A 21,793-nucleotide genomic window follows, 5' to 3' on the forward strand; every position below is an offset into this window, starting at 1 on the left:
CACTGAAGACTAAAGTTATGGTGCTGAAAATTTAGCTTTACCATCACAGAAATAAATTCTATTTAAAAATGTATATTAAAATGGTAAACAGTTATTTTAAACTGTAATAATATTCCACAGTATTACTATTATTACTACTACTTTTTTTTTTTTTTTTACTGTAATACTGTTTTTTAAGTCAGTGTTTAATGTGACCTGATGTCTTCTGTATTTGTGTTAGAGTCTGAAAATGCCCTGATGATAGTTAGTAAGAAATGTTTTTTCATCACCAAATCAGCATAAACCAAAGCATTAACTAACATTAACAGTTAGGCATGTATTTGTTACAGTATTTATCTTTAACGTTAGTTAACTAACAATAAAGTTCTATAAAAATATTGTCATATTAGCTCAAGTTCATTTTAACGTATTAATGTTGAAATTAAGATTAATAAATGTTATTTTTCATTGTTAGTTCATTATAATGTAGTTAACTTAATGTTAAATGAAACCTTATTGTGTTTCCTTATTGTGTTTATAAGTGTTACCAAAATTACAATGAATGCTAGCCAGCACACACGCTGCATTTGTAATTGAAATGAAAACCTTTGTCAGAAACTAATGCATATTTTACGAAAAGTCGTTCGTGTCAGTTGAACAGTTAATGAGGATTAATAAAAAAAAACACATTATGAACTACATTTCCCATGATTCCTATCAGCGCTACTTAAACCAATAAGGGCTCACTTACGCGCTTACGTCACGTAGAGCGACAGAACGTTTTCAAGATGGTGCTTGAAAGTACTATGGTCTGGTAAGAAAAATTACTTTATATTCTTCAAACATCAGATGTAGTTTGATAAACGTGATGTGTTTGAAATATTAGGCAATTGTGTAGTGAAGTGTTGTGAATTGGAGTTGAGAGAGCGGTTGTGTTGAACAGAATGACAGATGTGCGGTTTTCCTTAGTCATGATGGAACCTCAGCTTGTTAAACAGCTTCTTTGTGTTGACATGTTATGAGGAGAAAACGTTAGAAAGCTCATAGCTGCGAGTTGTCCTATTATGAAATTAATTAGTTTTGAATGTAAATTGTCGGTTTTATTTTCTTGTAACAATATAGGTTTTTGTATAAATAACTATCCAGATAGGTTTTACAATCCTTCTTTTTTTTTACTTTCAATTTCCTAGCATAATAAACTCTTTAGTCTGGATGGCGTCCTCAGCCTTTTATTAACAAGATTTTATATTTAAATATTAAATAGAACCATTCCTATGTTGAGTGGACAATGTACATTATTTATTTATTTATATATGTATATGTGTTTGTGTGTGTTTATTATTTCTAGTGTGGACAACAGTGAATATATGCGCAATGGAGACTTCTTACCTACCAGACTTCAGGCCCAGCAAGACGCTGTCAACATCATCTGTCATTCAAAAACTCGGAGTAACCCAGAAAACAATGTTGGGCTCATCACTATGGCCAAGTAGGATGGCGTTTTTTAAACTTTATTTATGTTACTCACAGGTATAATTTGGGATTATTGTGTATGAGAGAATCTATAGAAGAGATCCACTGTGTGTGTTTCAGTAACTGTGAGGTCCTGACCACACTGACCCCTGACACGGGCCGGATCCTGTCGAAGCTTCATGCCGTTCAGCCCATAGGAGTCATCTGCTTCTGCACTGGCATCAGAGTAGCACATGTGAGTGGGCCGGATCACATCACATCACAATTCTATTTGATTTATTTTTATAATTGATTTTATCAATATCTATTTTGTATAAATGTTTGTTTTTGTTTTGCCACTAAGATCCACAATTGTAGCCATGATTTCTTGCACCAAAAACGGTCATAATTTACTTTAGATGAACATTTTTACACCTTAAAACATCATTTCTTATGAATTTTTTGCATGTGAAATGAGTAACAACATCAAACCTCAGAAGTTAGTTATTGTTTTGGCAGCTTGGTTGCTATAAATGGCCTTTTTATTTTGAACTAGTGAAGTTTTAAGTTCATAATGTTACAGGATATTTACTTGCATACATTTTACTATTTTATTTCAAAAGATCTATATATATATATATATATATAAAATATCTGTTGAAATTAAATAGTAAATGATAGCAAAATGTGTGTATATGTACACACACACTTTCCTATTATATACTTTACTATTTCATTTCAAAAGATTATATATATATATACATACATACATACATACATACATACATACATTCATACATACAGTGAGGAAAATAAGTATTTGAACACCCTGCTATTTTGCAAGTTCTCCCACTTAGAAATCATGGAGGGGTCTGAAATTGTCATCGTAGGTGCATGTCCACTGTGAGAGACATAATCAAAAAAAAAATAATCCAGAAATCACAATGTATGATTTTTTAACTATTTATTTGTATGATACAGCTGCAAATAAGTATTTGAACACCTCAGAAAATCAATGTTAATATTTGGTACAGTAGCCTTTGTTTGCAATTACAGAGGTCAAACGTTTCCTGTAGTTTTTCACCAGGTTTGCACACACTGCAGGAGGGATTTTGGCCCACTCCTCCACACAGATCTTCTCTAGATCAGTCAGGTTTATGGGCTGTTGCTGAGAAACACGGAGTTTGAGCTCCCTCCAAAGATTCTCTATTGGGTTTAGGTCTGGAGACTGGCTAGACCACGCCAGAACCTTGATATGCTTCTTACAGAGCCACTCCTTGGTTATCCTGGCTGTGTGCTTCGGGTCATTGTCATGTTGGAAGACCCAGCCTCGACCCATCTTCAATGCTCTAACTGAGGGAAGGAGGTTGTTCCCCAGAATCTCGCAATACATGGCCCCGGTCATCCTCTCCTTAATACAGTGCAGTCGCCCTGTCCCATGTGCAGAAAAACACCCCAAAGCATGATGCTACCACCCCCATGCTTCACAGTAGGGATGGTGTTCTTGGGATGGTACTCATCATTCTTCTTCCTCCAAACACGTTTAGTGGAATTATGACCAAAAAGTTCTATTTTGGTCTCATCTGACCACATGACTTTCTCCCATGACTCCTCTGGATCATCCAAATGGTCATTGGCAAACTTAAGACGGGCCTTGACATGTGCTGGTTTAAGCAGGGGAACCTTCCGTGCCATGCATGATTTCAAACCATGACGTCTTAGTGTATTACCAACAGTAACCTTGGAAACGGTGGTCCCAGCTCTTTTCAGGTCATTGACCAGCTCCTCCCGTGTAGTTCTGGGCTGATTTCTCACCTTTCTTAGGATCATTGAGACCCCACGAGGTGAGATCTTGCATGGAGCCCCAGTCCGAGGGAGATCGACAGTCATGTTTAGCTTCTTCCATTTTCTAATGATTGCTCCAACAGTGGACCTTTTTTCACCAAGCTGCTTGGCAATTTCCCCGTAGCCCTTTCCAGCCTTGTGGAGGTGTACAATTTTGTCTCTAGTGTCTTTGGACAGCTCTTTGGTCTTGGCCATGTTAGTAGTTGGATTCTTACTGATTGTATGGGGTGGACAGGTGTCTTTATGCAGCTAACGACCTCAAACAGGTGCATCTAATTTAGGATAATAAATGGAGTGGAGGTGGACATTTTAAAGGCAGACTAACAGGTCTTTGAGGGTCAGAATTCTAGCTGATAGACAGGTGTTCAAATACTTATTTGCAGCTGTATCATACAAATAAATAGTTAAAAAATCATATATTGTGATTTCTAGATTTTTTTTTTCCGATTATGTCTCTCACAGTGGACATGCACCTACGATGACAATTTCAGACCCCTCCATGATTTCCAAGTGGGAGAACTTGCAAAATAGCAGGGTGTTCAAATACTTATTTTCCTCACTGTGTATTAGGGATGTGCAAAGCAGCCAGTATTTGTATCTGTATTTGTATTTGTTGAGGGGGGAAAAGTATTTGTATTTGTATTTGTATTCGAGTAAAATTCTAAATAGGTATAAAAATCCATTTTACACTTCTAATTTACGTTATAGTGTAAGTATTCTTTAATTATATCCATTATCATAATTATGGATATGCAATATTGGTTGATGTTTTTCCTTAAATCCAGCAATGAACATGTAACAACGAATGTCATTGAAAAAAAAAAAATAACATAACAGCCATTACCTACGTTAACGTTACTCTGTCAACAGCCTTGTCTAAATTACCGAGCTAACAGAGCTACTAGTGTTGTCACGGTACCAAAATTTTAGTATTCGGTACCAATACCAGTGAAAATCCACGGTTCTCAGTACCAATTTCGGTACCAAAGCTTAATTTAGATTAAGTTTACATATATTAAAGTGTATATCACGGTTACAATGATGGAAACTGTATAGTATTAAAAACACTTTACAATAAGATTCCATTTGTTAGATAACATTAGATAAAATGACCTAACAATAAACAATATTTATATACTGTCGCAATTATTCTCCTTGGGGTTAATTTAAAAATACATTTTTAAAATCAAAAGTTAACATTATTTATGTTAACATTATTTAATGCACAATGAATGAAGTGAACAAACATGACCAATCAAGTGTTTGTATTAAATAACATTCACAAACATTAATTAATGTTGTAAAAATATATTGTTCACTCAATGTATTGATGTTAGACAACGCATTAAGTAATGTTAATGGATGGTATCTTATTGTAGTGTTACCAAACTATACAGGAGATAAAACTTGTTTTATTTGACTTGACTGTACTTTTATTTAATCCAAAACTGCATTCATATTTAATTTTAAAAGGGCTTTTTAAACCTGCTAAGAGTTATCCAGCCAAGAATAAGCCTAGAACTGCTTTTCTGATGGACTGATATTAATGACATAATGACGGCTTTTTATTTAATTTCTCATCTCCATAAATATATCTAAAGCTAATGAAAGGGCTAGAAATCAATTAATTCTTTGCTGATACTTCCTCGTCATCATGGAGAGCGCAGTTCGCACCGCTTTCTCCTTTCCACAAGCGCTTGCTCTCTCGTGAGTCGTGGCGTCTGTCGTTGCTATGCAACATGGACATAGGCGCGCCTGGAAAAACGAGCGCGCCGCTCGCTTCTATTATAAGCGCATTTGAAATCTGCACGCGCAAAAAAAAACGCGCTATGTGAACGTCCCCTTATGACAACGTGACATTAGCCTAATCCAAAATATTACCATATGTGGCTCTTTCCTCCTTTCTTATCAACAATTGGATTTACAGCCACCACATCAGCAGCACCGCCGGTCAGGAAACGCAGCTTTTTGAAATAAAGTTTTTCTTGTTCCCGAATACAAATATTTTTAAAGTATTTGTTCGAAATAAGTATTCGTAAAAAACACATTATTCGTGCCTTTCCGAATACCGTATTCGGGTTCGGCTCCACCCCTACTGTGTATATATATATATATATATATATATATATATATATATATATATATATATATATATATATATATATATATATATATATATATATATAATGTATATGTGTGTGTATAGATATACTTGTTGATCTTTTGAAATAAAATGTTAAATGTATAGACATTTCTTTCTTTTTATTTTATTATATAACTTTTTTTTAATGTCCTCTGTACGCTTATATTTCTGATTCTCTTCACTGTTTCACAGCTGGCATTGAAACACAGACAGGGAAAGAACCATAAGATGAGGATCATTGCTTTTGTGGGAAGCCCTGTGGAGGACCTGGAGAAAGATGTGAGAAAGATGTGTTTTTTCTTCTTTATGCCTCTTGGGTGTAAACATTGCGCCGTATGAATTTGAATTTAAAATTCAATGAGAATCCTAACCTTCTCATTTGTGCCTCCGACCTGTCTTTCTCTCAGTTGGTGAAAATGGCAAAACGTTTGAAGAAGGAAAAAGTCAGCGTTGACATTGTTAACTTTGGAGAAGAGGTGAACATTTATTCTGAGGGAATGTACTTTACCATACTCCTCCAGAAATTACTTATTTTTCCATGTCATTTACTCCCATTTTCTTTTTGTCTTTTAGGAGTTCAACACAGATAAGCTGACCGTGTTTGTGAACACCCTAAATGGAAAGGAGGGTGTAGGCTCTCACCTGGTAACGGTGCCTCCGGGCCCGAGCCTGGCAGATGCTCTTCTGTCCTCTCCCATCATGGCTGGAGAGGGTGGCACCATCATCGGCCTGGGTCCCAGTGACTTTGAGTTTGGAGTGGACCCCAGCGCAGACCCTGAGCTCGCTCTGGTTAGTAGCACACAGGACAAACTCCTCTGCTAGAAATGCTCCAGATTATAACTGTCTGTGTCTCTGTTCCAGGCTCTGCGTGTGTCGATGGAGGAGCAGAGACAGAGGCAGGAGGAGGAGGCTCGCAGGGTAACAGTGGCTTCAGCTGCAGAGGTTGGAGTCGCATCACCCACTGCAGATGGTGAGAGAAGGAGGGGCATGTTTAAATGAGGATTGAACCAGATGGGGTTTGTGGACACATCGGGGTCCCTGACAAGTGTAGCTATGGGTTTTTGGTTTAAGTGGAGCCCCTAAAAGGACAAAAAGAAAAATTGTCGATGCTTTTGCATTCACTCGCAAAACTTTCTAATTCTTTGCTAGCGAACGCAGTTTCTCAGGAGAACGCACAAAAGTTTAGTACTAATATATATATATATAAATATAAATATAAAAATTAATACTTTTATTCAGAAAGGATGGATTAAATTGATCAGAAATGACAGTGAAAATGTTGGCATTGTTACAAATGATTTTTATTTTAAATGAATAGAATGTTCAAAAGAACAGCATTTATCAAAGAATCCTGAAAAAATTGTAGTGCCGTTTCCACAAAATATTAAGCACCAGAATAGTTTTCAATATTGAAAACTATACTTATTTTCAATAAGAAATATGTCTTGATCATCAAATCAGCATATTAGAATGATTTCTGAAGGATCACGTGACTAGTGTTGGTGAGATGAAGCGTTGAAGCTTTTCAGTTTTAAGAGTGTAAAACAAGCAGATCCATTACATATGACCTGATGTGATCTGTGATGCACTGTATTTTGCGCCAGTTAAGGCTTAGAAATAACGGTGAAGAAAAAATCTATTTCCATATAGACTAATCTATGTATATGAATATAATGTGTACTTTCTGGTGGTATATAATGATTGTATAACATAACTGTTTTGTAAACGTATTGGCTTGAAATTAATTGGGCTGTCAGATGTGTGTAAATCAATTCTTTGGTCATAATAGGCAGGAGTGGCAATATAATTATTCTAAAACTGGAAAGTGGCTGGGTTTAAACCATGGGTTTATATATCTATCAAAATGTCGCGGCAAGATTCAAACCGCTTCCTGAACCTGAGCGAGGCTTCGGACGTCATCAATGAAGTCATTGGTCTATACAAGCCTCGATATGCGCTTTACTGAAAGCTTCCGAGATTTCTCGACACGCTCCGAAGTTCGAACAACATAACATATTTGTTGAGTTGTGTATAAGGAAAGTTTCTCTATGCTCCAAATTGAAGAGTGAAACCATATGTATTTTAACCGTATAAGATTGTGTAATGAGAAGTCAGTGTTTAATGTGACCTGATGTCTTCTCTATTTGTGTTAGAGTCTGAAAATGCCCTGCTGAAGATGTCGACGGCTCCTGCTCTGCCCGATTTCAGCCGCATGACGGAGGATGAACAGATCGCATACGCCCTACAGATGTCCATGCAAGGAGGAGGTCAGGCTTATTACTCATCATAATTTCTTGTTTTTGGTATTCTTAGTCATTTTTATATGATTTGTTTTATACAACCACATGTTTGTCTTTGTGCACAGAGTTTGGCTGTTCAGAGGCCATGGATGTGGAAACAAGTGCAGCAGCCGACAGTGCAGCTCCTAAGGTGCGTTTCACAGCTCTTTTCCTCCAACCAGATGTGCTTTCTTATAGAGAGGAGATGAGAAATTTAGATCGAAACACAGTCATGTCGTGGGAATAATCAAAAGCAGCTGCAAATTCTTCATTCCCATCATTCAAAAGCCATTGCTAAATATGATAAAGCGAGTTAAAATCACACAAAACAGAATCACAGAAATGTTACATGTTATTAGATTTGTGAGTAGAACGCAGAATGCAACACCATATATTAGGGCTGCAGCTATCGATTAATTTAGTAATATAGTATTCTACTGATTATTCCGATTAATCGAGTAATCGGATAAAAATGTGTGGTAATAAATTAGATCCAAGTGAACAACAGCCTTTAAAATGACTTAAAATACAAATATAATAACAAGTGATAATAACTGGTTCAAATAAAGCATCAAAGTAAGTAATCATATGTAAGGGTTAATGCCCGACGAGGTGTCCATTATCAGGTATTAATGGACGACGGCGAGGCGTGACGCCGAAGTCCATTAATACCTGACAATGGACACCTCGAAGGGCATTAACCCGCTTATACCATGGTCACTTACGAAAGAAAGAAATATTTAATCAATTAATAATACTTTAATGTGTTTTAGAGTAAAAATCGTGAGGGTTTTTATTTATTAAGTCGAGCGCACTATTTAATATCTCCCGTATACAGGCGTTGCCAAGCAACGTGGCCACAGCGACCCGACCGCAGCAGTTGATCAGTGAGTTTGAGCCAGCGCAATCATTTAGAACTGTCATCAGGCAAACTGACGGGACGCCTTTCCTAGGTGTACATTATCACTTTTTTATGGACACCCTGCAGCCAATCAGAATCGAGTATTCACCCAGACCATGGTATAAGGGTATTATTAAACACTGTTAAAATACAACATGTAAAATAAACGATTTAAACTAATATAAACATAACTTATGTACATTATGTATTATAACAAATGCCTGCAGAGGGCGCCAACGGCCTGGTGATAGTTGTTGGCATGGTCAAATCCTTGCTTAATATTGGCCAAACAACATTTAATTCAAATGTCTTCTTAATCTTTAATATTTGGTCACTTATGTACGATAGAAATGCAACAGCCGCTGTAATTTCTTGAACAAGAACATGTGCACATCAAAACATGCAAACTCAGAGCGAGGGTTTAAACTTTTATTTTGAAATCGCAATGAACAACGATTTGCATATTTAGAAAATTATTTATGTATTCTCCTGTGTTGGCGTAGATTTAAAAATGAGTTACTTACTTTACAAATGTTGTGAAATGGCGCACACTGCGTTCCTAGATGAACGTTAGCAACCCAAACTCAAAGCATGCAGAGATGGAGTTTGAGAAACCCGAGACGCGCTCCACGCATATAAATCAACAGTGCAAATATGAAACACAAACCGCTCTGACTTTTTGCGTTCCCAAATGAATGTTATTGGAAACCTAAACAAACAGCACATGCAGAGACTGAGTTTGGTTGGAGCAGCGGAGCTGAGGTACTTTTAACATGTATTTTGCACGCATATAAATAAAGCGTCATGCTTCTCTGTGGGAAAAACAAAACAGTGTATATATTTATTAAACTGAATCGCAACCTTTCTGTTTTCACAATAGCACTATGCTATATTATGATTTTAAATGGTTTTAATATATCGTGCAGCATTAGACAACAGTGTAATAATGCGGTTCATGGATTCTCGTCCGTGGAATGTGCCACTTCCGGTATTTTGCCGGTTACTCGACACCGGAGTATGGATTTTTTTAAATCGCATACTCGACTTTAATTGAGGAATCGTGACAGCCCTACCATATATGCAGTGTAAAGACGCCAGTCTCAACAGTCGGGTGCCGGAAGTCATTTTCTCCATAGGGGAATTGATTTTTTCACGATAACTTATCTATCTATAAATTACAGAAACGTCTGTCTGTGTGTCTGTCTGTGTGTCTGTCTGTCTGTGTGTCTGTTATTCGCATATCTCTCGAACAGTTAGTCCGATGGATTTCAAACTTGACAGGTGTCTCGCTACGGGCACGAATAAGTGCAGTGCCAAGTTTGACATTGTTTGGATTAGAAATGCAAAAGATATCGTTAAATATATCGGTAAAAGAAGCACGTAGAAGGTTGTGGTTTAAAAATAAACATTCTGACATAAACATTCTGATAAGCTACACTGTTTACTTCTGAATATTATATTTTATTCACAGCCATCATTTGTAGTGGCCTATTTACAAACTGTTTGCTCAAGCGTAGCGTTTTCTCGGAGTTCACTGTGTAGTCTGCTCCCTGAATCGTCGCGCTTATTCATTTGTGGATGTTAACTGAATCTGTAAGTCAGCTACGCTGTTTACTTCTGAATATTATCTATCTATAAATTACAGGAACGTCTTTCTGTCTGTCTGTGTGTGTGTTATTCGCATATCTCTCGAACCGTTAGTCCGATGGATTTCAAACTTGACAGGTGTCTCGCTACGGGCACGAGTAAGTGCAGTGCCAAGTTTGTTGTTTGGATTAGAGATGCAAAAGATATTGTTAAATATATCGGTAAAATAAGCACACATCGGCTTTTGCCGCTCTAGCCACTGGCCACTCCCCCCTCTAACACACACACTTGAGTGAACACAGCCAGAGTCAGAGAGGGTCGAAGAAAGCAGCGGAGCTTAAGTAGCGTTTTCTCTGAGTTTGCTGTGTAGCCTGCTCCCTGAATCGTCGCGCTTATTCATTTGTGGATGTTAAGTGAATCTGTAAGTCAGCTACGCTGTTTATATAAATATTTATTATTATTTATTGAATATTATATTTATTCTGGTGCGCTTAACGTTATTGCTACTGTGTAATAGTAGCCTATGCTATTCACCAACTAAACATATCCTGTTTAATGCGTTCACAGTCTCTTTCACGGCCATCATTTGTAGTGGCCTATACACAAACTGTTTGCTCAAGCATAGCGTTTTCTCGGAGTTCACTGTGTAGTCTGCTCCCTCAATCGTGTAGTTCAATTTTCCATATTTATTGTATGTCATTATGTCAGTATCAGTATTTGCTTTCTACCATGCACAAATAAAAATTTCACTGAACTTTTGCTGTGTAATTGTAACAATGAGCACTCAAACACACACCGAACCAACAATTGGTTCGGTGTGTTTGAGTGCTCATTGTTACAAAAACTGATTTTGCACGGGCACCGTTGTTAATCGATGGTAGATGCTTTTGTTGAAGCCGTCAACATCAATAGTTTTCTCCATCGTTTTTTTATTAGATTGTCATTCGCAATGTCTCATGGGACTGTAGCTTTTTCCCCTCATTAAAGCCATTAAGTACACAGTCTTGTGCACTTGTACTGATTTTCAAATACTTTTTTGCTCCACTTTAAAGTTTGTAATGTTGTAATTCACATTTTAGCTGGTTGTTTTGGTTCATGGCTAACTCTTAAACGAAGACTATTAAAATCAAGAATGGGGAAAAATACCTTTGGAACAAAAGCCATTGACAAAGTTAGCGGGCACTGTTGCAATCTATGATTAAATATATGCAAAAAAGACAGTAATTCAGTATGCAGATGTTACAATGATGTCACCGTTGATTATATTTTGAGTCCTGACAACAGAAGTCAAAGGAAGATTTAGGTGTATGCCAGTTGTCTGCCAAGAGAACCTGAAGCTAAACTTAAATTTGAGATGGAACTGTTAATGAGTCTGAGGAAGCAGATAATCTATACCATGTGCATAGGATAATTCAAGTAATTACACAATTAGTTACTGCATTTAATTTGTCACATGGTAAATGCATAATCGTATACAACCTGGCACAAAGTGCCCAACTGAAACTCTTTGTGTGTGTTCTGTAGGAGGATGAGGAGGATTACGATGTGATGCAGGATCCAGACTTTCTGCAGAGTGTGCTGGAGAACCTTCCCGGAGTCGACCCCAACAATGAAGCCATCCGTAATGCCATGGGCTCTCTGGCGTCCCAGAACAGAACAAAACCACCTGAGGGCAAGAAAGAGGATGAGAAGAAATAGAGAAACGGTCCAGACAGAGGACAAGGGCATGAAGGGTTTCCAAATGGATGATGGATAGAGATGAACACAATGCATATAACTGATTAAAAAAGCAAGAAAAATGATTTAATAAGAGTTTTCTTAACAATTGTTAGAGGGAGGAACAACAGAACAGACTAACAACTAAGTTTATTGACAGAAAAGAATATCCATAAAACACTTCTTACATGTAATGGTGAATGATCATCTTCATTTGTTCCTTTTAAGTAACATCTGATCTTGAACCTATTTAGTGGAGCAGAAAAATTGTCACACACTACTTCAAATAGTAGTGCTCACTTCAGTTTGCTAGATAGGTTACTTTATGCCACCCAACTATAATTTCTCTTGTGGTTTTTGGATGACTTCTTGTTATGGTTTCTTTGTCAATTTTGTATCACTATTTTCAGTTCCTTTTTTAATAAAGGGCTTTGTTATGAATCTAAAGATAGTAGTTGAGATGTTTTTTGAAGGTGTAAACCACCGAAGCTCTGTTTTTCTGTGCAAAAAATCCTTTGATTTTAGGTTCAGTTGCCAGTAGTGATTCACAACTGAACACTTTGTTGACTAAAACATGGCCAAATAGAGACTGACCAACATTTTGAGTCTGCATTTCATCTACCAAAGTGATCATTATGCTATATAATATGTTATCCAGCATTATTAAATAATTAGTTAACCGCCTCATAAAACCCAGACTGGATTAAGTGCATGGATGCAGGAATGACGTCAGAATATTGGCCTGATGTTTGATAGACTATCCCCCGGTTTCACAGATGAGGTTTAAGCTAGTCCCAGACTAAAATGCATGTTTAAGCTGTTTTAACTGAAAGCAACTTGCACTGAGATATCTTAAAATATGTCAGTGCCATTGTATGTCTCAAGATGCACATCAGGAAAGGTTTTTTATTTTAATTTTAATGCGTGTTTATAAAAGCTACTTAAATGTCCTAATTGAATTAAGGCCTAATCCTGGCTCAATCTTAGCCCTGTCTGTGAAACCAGGACTGTGAGACTCATACTCGCCTATATGCAGGACTTGAGAAGTATAGCATGTGGGGGATGTGGAGAAACCAATTATCAGAGAGAGAGAAAAAATCCCCTTAGAAAGAACAAGCCGACTCAGCACTCTGAACTCACTGAAGTACCGCAGTACAGAGAGAGAGAGAGAGAGGGGATGGAGGCAGTAAAAACACGCAGCGCATCATCATCATCATCATCCTCATGAGTTCAGATACAGTAGCGACGCAGTGCAGGAGCGCAGCGCGCGCACATTTACTGCACTAACCTACAAACCAGCGAGAGCACTCAAAATTAGCCCGCACTGCATTCTGTATGGTATAATTAACCATTGTGTTTCTCTAATTCACGCTGAAATTTGTAACTTTTTGGAGAGAAAACTGAAAAGAGAGAAATCCTTTACTGGAGTTCCCTCAAGGCGCAACTGAACGTTTATTTATGCGCTCGTGCGTCCGAGCACGCGACCGCTTTAACTATCCAGCGCGTGCCTCGATAATGCGCCAATCGCACTGATGACTCGCGCGGGGATCCTGCATCAGCAGCAAGCCGCTTCAAAACCGCACATCAGTCTCTCCTTCCTAATTTAAGCATTTCTACCGCTTCTTCGCTGTTTTAATTTGAATTGTATCACCTTTTGACTATTTTCCCTTCGGCGAGGTACTCTGAAAGAGAATGTAAGTATTTTCGCAGACTATATTCTACCAATTTTTTTTGCTACAAGTATAGACCTAACGTTACGTATATGTAACTTTGTAAACAGTTTTCAAGCTTAATTCCCCATGAGTGTGAGTGACTTACATTTTTTTATCGATTTGTTGGAAACGCTGGAGTCACGGATCTCAGGCATGGATTGCCTAACACTAAACTGTACATGTTTATATTTTCACAGATAAGGGTCAATCCTAGTCCCAGACTAAAATGCATGTTTTAACTGAACTCAACTTCCATTGATCTATCTTAAAATGTGTCAGTGCCATTGTTTTGTCTCAAGATGCACACCAGTTATGTTTTTTCGTTTATAAAAGCTACTTAAATGTCCTAGGCTAATTGAACTAAGACCTAATCCTGGCTTAATCTAAGCCCTGTCTGTGAAACCAGGCCTTACATTTTTTGGTAGGCCAGTATATAAACTAGACCTCCCTGTTATAAAGACTGATAACTAGGATTCAATGGATAATAAAGATTGAACCTTTATCGTTATAGCCTACACGTGTACAGTACATAATCAGCCTTGGTACTAGACATTGAAAAACCCATCGGCCGACCAGAAATTTAGACCTTAAAATAATAAAGCAATTAATGTACTAATTAATACCCTGTGTTCGACATAACTGGAACATCAAATCAGAAATATTATGAAAATTAACCATGGTCTTACAACAAATAAAACCAAAAAAAAAAAAACATGGTTATTGTAGTTAAACCATGGTAACCATAAATTAACTATGGTTTTGCTTAACTAACCATAGTTTAACCATGGTATTTGCATTAAAACTGTGGTTATACAAATGGTTATTTTTTTGCAAGGGTTAAGCAAATTCAGTCAGCAGTTTTTATGTGTCATGATTGCCTTTGGATGTTCAGGTCTTCTGCAGATGATGCCAACCCAGCAGGTGCTCCTGGAGCCCCAGGTGGCCCTGGAGGAGCCGGTCCTCCTCCTCCCCCTCCAAACACCACCAGCAACCGCAGACTACAGCAGACACAAGCACAAGTGGAGGAGGTGAGTGAGTGTTTATGGACAAGAGATATAAGGATTAGTTATGGATGGGCAAGATGTGCAGATTTGCAGACTTTCTGTATACTTTTCTTTCTTTCCTTATGAACCAATGCTTTTGCAACACAAGTGTTCAGTGCTGATGTTTCTTGCCTCATGTCTTCTGTGTGTTTGTGGTCTTGCAGGTGGTGGATATCATGCGTGTGAATGTGGATAAGGTTCTGGAGAGAGACCAGAAGCTGTCTGAGCTAGACGACAGGGCAGATGCTCTGCAGGCCGGGGCTTCACAGTTCGAAAGCTGTGCTGCCAAACTCAAGAACAAATACTGGTGGAAGAACTGCAAGGTGGGACATTCTGATTATATTAATAAAGCTGAAATAAAATATAAATATTAGATGAAAAACTTATAGTTGAAGTACTAATATAAAATGTACTAAAATAAATGTTTTAAATAAAGCTGTATAGGAAACAATATCACAATATCAAAAATTACTACATAAAATATAAAATAATACATAAAATTACTACAACTTAAATGAAAATGAAAACATTTAAATTGAATTATCTACATAGATAATTCTACTGTACTCAGAGCTCTATGAAATAACATGCGGAAGTAAATAGGTCAGTGCTCATGCTGTGCTCAGCGATTTTGCTCAGAACAGATGCTAGTGTTAATTAGTTAATATGTGTAAACTGGAGCTTCGGGGTTTTGCTAATTACCGATTGACGCAGAGAAACTTTGGACATCGTCCGTCTTGTGTACTGTCTACTACTTTATGAGTAGGATGTATATGTATATGTATATGATCATGTATATGTTTTTGTAATTGATGCATTACTATTTTTGCTCATATACTCCCACTTAGGGATTTGAACGAATTAAAACTTATTCAAAATGGTCTGCAGATCCTGAACCCCTTACATGCAGGGCCGTCGCTAGCGGGGCAAATGCTGGTGATGATTCTAGGGGGCCTCGCAATTTCAACCGAGGGGGAACTATTTTATTGAGGTGACATTAATCTCAGAGACGTCACAACTAAATTGTCAACCTTTAAAAATTAAATTATAAAAAAAAGTAAGTTTCAACAACGAAGATCTTCAACATATTTTGTTGATTTGGCCGTTTCTCCGCATGAAGGCAAGTTTTGTCTCCTGAAATCCCTGTGATTTGAATAACAATTTATTCGATACCATTACACCTGCCAGAATGCACAACTCAAAAGAAAGGATTGCTTTGGTATGTGAGATTCTCACTTACTCGTCTCTGGACAAGCAGGCCCGGTTCTACGGAAAGCAAGAGTTGAAGAGTTTAAGTTGAAACTGTAATAATATATCATATTGGCGAAACAGATTTGGCAAACGCTCCAGTGTGAATTTGTGCTCAGGAAAGCGTCAATGGTTTCTGTTTACAACATGTTTTTTTAGCGTTGAACACTGTAGACAATCACAGATGTCAGTTGATCTTTTGAACGCAGTGGCCAATCAGAGGTGTTAAAGTTAATCAGAATCAACTCATCGCTCAAATCGCCAGATTTTTTTTGTTCAGCGGCGAGTTTTGCATGTTCGCGTATCCACTCATTATAAAAAAGTGCGGACACGATGTAAATAAGAGATTCATTGTGCAGTTTAGATAGCTTCATTGATTATAATATGATTACTTCAATCATATTTACTTTATATGATTACTTGTGAGATTGCGATGAACTGAGATGAATGACTGCTCTGCTGATTACAAAGGGAGTGCATTTTGCGCACGTTCTAGGCTATAGCAAGTTTGTGCAATTATTTGTAAAAGTAATAACTTGTAAACCTTGTAAATATCTCACTGTACATTGTTATTGTTGTTGTGGTTGCTTACACATTACTGCACTTTACTAGAGCACCCTCACTAATTTCAGAAGCACCACCAGTGATTTGATAATAAAAGACAAGATAAGTGCGTTCTTCTTTCGACACTCCGGTTATACTGCCTGCGCTCCAGTCTGTGCTCCAGTCTGTGCTCCAGTCTGTGGATTCATGCTGATCTTTTAAACTGCATAGTACTGCAGGGACAAAAATGCGTCTTTATCTGAATTAATTAACATCAGACATAAAACAAACAATTGCAAATTATATTTCGTATTAGATATGTGCTTTTAAGTGACCCAATCGAGGTAAGATAAGCTTTTATTATGAGCCGATGGGGATGTTGACTAAGTTACGCACCTCCATAAACCAAATCCTTAAATTGTTTGTGCATTGCATAAATATGCGAGCTGAGACACTGGGCAACTTTGGGGTGGCAAAACTCATTTTTGTGGCCACGCCCCTGCGGCGTACTACCACGCAGAATGAACCCCATCCAACAGGAGTAACTGTCGATGCAAGAGGAAGCTGTCTGAAAGGGATGTCCATGTACTAACCATGTAAGCGCTCGGTGAAGACAACATGTTTTTGAAGCGTTGATCATTGTAGCCAATCACAGACATATATGTTGAGCGCTTGAACACAATGGCCAATCAGGTGTTTAAGAATCCTTTCAACAGTTCTCAAAATGCTAGAGGGAAATACTTAGCCTGACTTCGTCATACTCATATTCTAGGCAGAATGTGAGTCTGATACTGCTCCATTGGGCTTTGATTATGAGGCGTGTCTTAACCGAACCAGGAAAAAAAAACCTCTGCACTCAATTGGATAGACCTACAACCAATCAGAGCAACGCAGTAAGTGACAAATGCCTTGATTGCGGTTCTCTGTTCGTCTTTTAAAATAAATGCGCTGTTGATTTCTTTTATAACAGACGCGATAGCGGAATATAAACATCTCAATTCTCCAGCTGCAGTCATCTTTGTTGAAAACCAATTCAACCCAGGCGCTCGTTGATGACGTGGGTGATTACGTAACCGCAGATTATCTGCCCATCATCGATTAAAGCCCGCCCTGGCAATTTGATTGGCTCGGCCTTCTGGGAGCCGAGCATAATTACTCCTCAACGGATCGAGTCCAGATCGAACTTCCCAACCAAAAAATGTTGTGGACGGGGTTCGGGCTGGCACCTAGGCTAGGAAATACTGGTATCGTCACTTTTTTTAAATTTCTTGGTACTGAAGTCGGTACTTTTGACAACGCTAGGCAGATGATAAAATGAACAAATCCCATAATCCTTGAGTTGCTCGAGCAGGCACCTAAAAATATATTTTACATACACTTAAACTTAAGAATTTGTAAGCATTTGTTGTCAGATTCTTGATCTGAAGAGTCTTGATAACCAGGATGTTTGTGATTGTGTTTGTGTTGCTGTCTTCCTTCTTGTAATGCAGAGTCAGTGATGAATTGTGTAATTGTAACCATTTTTAGCCTGATTTTTCTCCCTCAGATGATGATTATTATGGGTGTCATTGGAGTCCTCTTCGTTGGAATCATTTTCTGTGAGTTTCGAATCATTTAATGGGTTAATTGAAGCATCTGCTTTTACACATTATGATCAGACAACTTTGCCATTATCTCCTATTATCTTATTACACTAGAACGTCTGTTAGTTTTAATTGTTACAAAGGCAATTATATATTATATTGTATTATAATAGCACAATTACCTGTTATTACCATTTATTTTGGGATTTCTGATTATATTTCTGTATTTATATGAAAATTTTAAAGCTTTGAGCTTTGAAGATTTATTGTTTTAAAATTTTTATTTCATTACTTTTATCGTATTCAAGAATTTATTTACTATTTATTCATGATCTAATATCATTATTTACACATAATTTTCTCTTTAGCAAAGGAAGGTAGTTTTGAATGTGGACACTTACATGCTTACCTGTCGTGGGCACGCAGAGCATTCTGGGATGCTCAGGCTTCTTTAAGTGATGCTTAGCTTTATTAGAGGCATCAGTGCTGGTTCTCAGACCAACCGCCTGCGCAAGTGTACTGTATTGACTGTACTGTATACACTCTTTACTGTGTTTAGAGCTCAGACTGGACCAACTCAGCATCAGCTCAATAATTCATCATTACGGTGAATTATTCATTGAGCAGTTGTGCTTCATGGTACACTCAAAAAAAAATGTAATTAAAAAAATTAACCCAACGGCTGGGTTTGTCCATATTTGACCCAACAACCCAGCATTTTTTAGAGTGTACCGTATGTATGGCTACTGAACCCGACAAGAGACACATTTTGCAATGCAAAATCGAGCACCTTTTTTTCACACTCTCCCTTTTTATCTTTCCTTATCTAGTGTATTTCTTCTCTTGAGCCGATCCACCTGCAACAAACAAGAAAATGAACGAAGAAAACACAATCATGAGCTCCACCTATTTCCCAAATACTTCTTTCTTCAATCCTAAGGTCTCTCCATTTAGACATTTTGCACTGGTGTGACTGTAGTGTGTAGATGTCTGCTCTCCTTTCTCCTGTATCCGAACACACATCACATGCTCTCTATATCTTTCAGTTTCTGTCTACCTCTCTCCTTTTCCCTCCCTCTTGGAATCTCCTGCATTATTCAAACCTTCTGCAGACATTCATACATGAATGCACAGAAAGAGCAAAGAGAGAAAGCAGAAGAAAAAAACAGATTAAGAATAAGTAGGAGAAGCCAGGAAGGAAAAAAATGTGGTGACATTTGTGAAGACAAGGTAGGAGGATGAAAAATGAGATGCAGTGCTCATGGGAGGAGCACACTACCGTTCAAAAGTTTGGGGTCTGTGAGATTTTTTATTTTTTGAAAGAAATTAAGTCTTTTATTTAGCAAGGAAGCATAAAATTGATCAAAAGTGACAGCAAAGACAAATAAATGCTGTTCTTTTGAACTTTTCTATTCGTCAAAAAATCGTGAAAAAATAAGAAAGAAGAAATGTGACACTGTAGACTGCAGTAATGATGCTGAAAATTCAGCTTTGCCATCACAGGAATGCATTACATTTTAAAATATATTAAAATAGAAAACAGTTCTTTTAAATTGTAATAATATTAAACATTAATACTGTTTTTATTGTATTTTTGATCAAATGCATGCAGCTTTGGTGAGCAGAAACATTTTCAACAGACCTTTGAACGGTAGTGTATGTGTGAGAGAGAGAGAGAGAGAGAGAGAGAGAGAGAGAGAGAGAGAGAGAGAGAGAGAGAGAGAGAGAGAGAGAGAGAGAGAGAGAGACAAAGAGAGTCTGTATGCATGTGTGTGTGTGTGTTGGTGGGGGAATAGATGATAGTAAAGTCAGGTAAACATTGTTTCTGTCCCTGTAATGCCAAAGCTTTCTCATCTGACCTTTCGGAGAAATTTTATAAATTGATACTGGCATAATCTGTCCCTTCAGATACGCCCCCATCCTATTATCACTACTGCTGTTGCCATAACCCTGCTACTTAGAGACGATTCATGAGCTGTCATCCTTTGACTTTTATTCTAAATGTCTATGTGTACTTAAAGGTGCAGTAAGCAATTCTGAGAAAAACACTGTTGATATTTGAAATCAACCCAAATAAACACACACTTCTCTTCATTGCTTCGCCCCCAAAATGCACGAACACGCAAAGCAAAGAGTGGATGTCTCTTTATCATAGCTAAAGCGAAGCAAAATAAAGCTAAAATGATGAATGAAAGACAAGGAAGAACAAAAAATGAACAGACAGTACACAAGAGTATATACAAGCAAGAGTTTGTTGTTGTAGCTAACATTTCAACAACACCATATCTTGGTTCTGTGAAACATAGCAAAACCAATGTTACGTATTGAGCAGAAACAACTCAACCTCTGTGTCCGGTTTCAGATCTTCCCACTTTGGTCTCGGCTCTGGAAAGCTTTTCTAATATCAACGCGGGTCGTAAAGCAAACCCTGATCATAACCCTTCTTTTTCCACTGGTAATCATCTGACCTTTTCTCTTTTGTAATGTCTCTCAGCCATCTCTCTCTCTCTCTCTCTCTCTCTCTCTCTCTCACACACTCTCTCTCTCTCTCTCTCTCACACTCTCTCTCTCTCTCTCTCTCTCTCTCTCTCTCTCTCTCTCCTCCCCCATCATGAGTGGATACGCCCCCTACTGCTGATTGGCTACAAGTGTGTTGTGGTGCTCGGTCCGATCCACTTTCAACAGTGTTTCTCAGGAATTGCTTACTGCACCTTTTAGATACAGATTTAAAATTAAAATAAAAAACACACAACTAGACAGATAATTTATGAGAATGCAATGAGATAGCTGTTTTTTTACACTCAGAAAAAAAGCTACAAAAGCGGTCACTCTGGCGGTAAAATAGTACATATAAGTAGTGATGTTACGTATGACACTGATTTTTTTTTTTTTTTCAATTATGAAACTGAATCTTTGAGGAACATATCACACAGCACAATTTCCTGAGCACAATCTCCAGTGAAGCCCCGTATCGGGGCGTGACTTGGCAAAAACTTTATCTACTTTGCTAATGGTTTCACTGAGTCACGTAAACGATGACAAACGAAGCCTCACTTTCAGTCCAATCACGTGCACAATTCGCTTTGCGTGTCAGAAGGCTCGAACACCAGATCTTACTTTACAAGTTTTCATTTAGATCAAACCTATTAATTACATTTTTAAATACCCAGTCATAAAAGTAATATGAAGAATACAAATTATTTCAGGAAAATAAAATACTTGCCATATGTAACTGTTAGTCATACACTTGTACATTATTCTTCTATTACATCATTTCAATATTCATACTGGCATTTATCGCCACATTCTAATGGTAAATGAATTTATCAGAGAGAAATTCAAAACACACGTCGTGTTAGGCTTTTATTTGTTTATACGTAACTTTAAAGGAGACCTATTATGCTCCTTATTACAAGATGTAATACAAGTCATATATGTTGTTGTCATAAGTCATATATTGTTGTTAATATGAATCAAACAACAAAAGAAAAACAGAAAACCACTCACTGCTTTAGCAGCTTTAATAAGAATAGATTTCTTAGTTGAATGCTGCTGTTAAATGCTCTGGCGAGGAGATAAACACGGCGGAGAGTGTACAGCTCATACAGGGCGGGGTTTATGTTAATAGGGCGGAGTCCATCAGCAGTCGTGGGCAGGGCTTAATCATTTGTGACATCACAAAAGCTAGAATCTGCAAACGGCTTGTTCTGAGACACTGCTTATGATTTATGGGGATTAAAAAAAGAGGAGTGGGTGTATTTT

The 21,793-nt window shown here is 37.5% G+C and overlaps 2 protein-coding genes across 3 annotated transcripts; both read left to right on the forward strand.

Moving 5' to 3' along the window:
* Nucleotides 1-735: 735 nt before the first annotated feature.
* psmd4b (proteasome 26S subunit ubiquitin receptor, non-ATPase 4b) lies at nucleotides 736-12,349 on the forward strand. The gene is made up of 10 exons (XM_084089818.1): nucleotides 736-793; nucleotides 1,328-1,468; nucleotides 1,573-1,687; nucleotides 5,612-5,698; nucleotides 5,827-5,895; nucleotides 5,993-6,208; nucleotides 6,281-6,389; nucleotides 7,573-7,686; nucleotides 7,785-7,849; nucleotides 11,711-12,349. Exons 1-10 carry the CDS (start codon nucleotides 768-770, stop codon nucleotides 11,882-11,884), a joined length of 1,116 nt encoding a protein of 371 aa, XP_083945944.1. The 5' UTR covers nucleotides 736-767; the 3' UTR covers nucleotides 11,885-12,349.
* A 762-nt stretch (nucleotides 12,350-13,111) lies between these two features.
* vamp1b (vesicle associated membrane protein 1b) lies at nucleotides 13,112-19,449 on the forward strand (the record flags this gene model as incomplete). Of its 2 annotated transcripts, XM_084089382.1 has the most annotated exons (5): nucleotides 13,112-13,596; nucleotides 14,507-14,642; nucleotides 14,822-14,980; nucleotides 17,995-18,046; nucleotides 18,862-19,449. In XM_084089382.1, coding segments are annotated over 5 exons (366 nt in total). In that variant the 3' UTR covers nucleotides 18,879-19,449. The 2 variants fall into 2 exon arrangements, with proteins under 2 accessions (XP_083945508.1, XP_083945507.1); XM_084089381.1 differs by lacking the exon at nucleotides 13,112-13,596 and having other exon boundaries at nucleotides 14,499-14,642.
* Between the last annotated feature and the right edge of the window lie 2,344 nt (nucleotides 19,450-21,793).

Source organism: Abramis brama (genome assembly GCF_963993115.1).
Source record: "Abramis brama genome assembly, chromosome: 17".
NCBI classification, from domain to species: Eukaryota; Metazoa; Chordata; class Actinopteri; order Cypriniformes; family Leuciscidae; genus Abramis; species Abramis brama.

What these genes read in the sequence shown, in the direction of transcription:
- psmd4b (XM_084089818.1), top strand. Translation starts at nt 768, where the DNA reads ATGGTGCTTGAAAGTACTATGGTCTG. An exon ending in CGCATCACCCACTGCAGATG is followed by an intron (nt 6,390 to 7,572) that starts GTGAGAGAAGGA and finishes TATTTGTGTTAG; the next exon opens with AGTCTGAAAATGCCCTGCTG. An exon ending in CCGACAGTGCAGCTCCTAAG is followed by an intron (nt 7,850 to 11,710) that starts GTGCGTTTCACA and finishes TGTGTTCTGTAG; the next exon opens with GAGGATGAGGAGGATTACGA.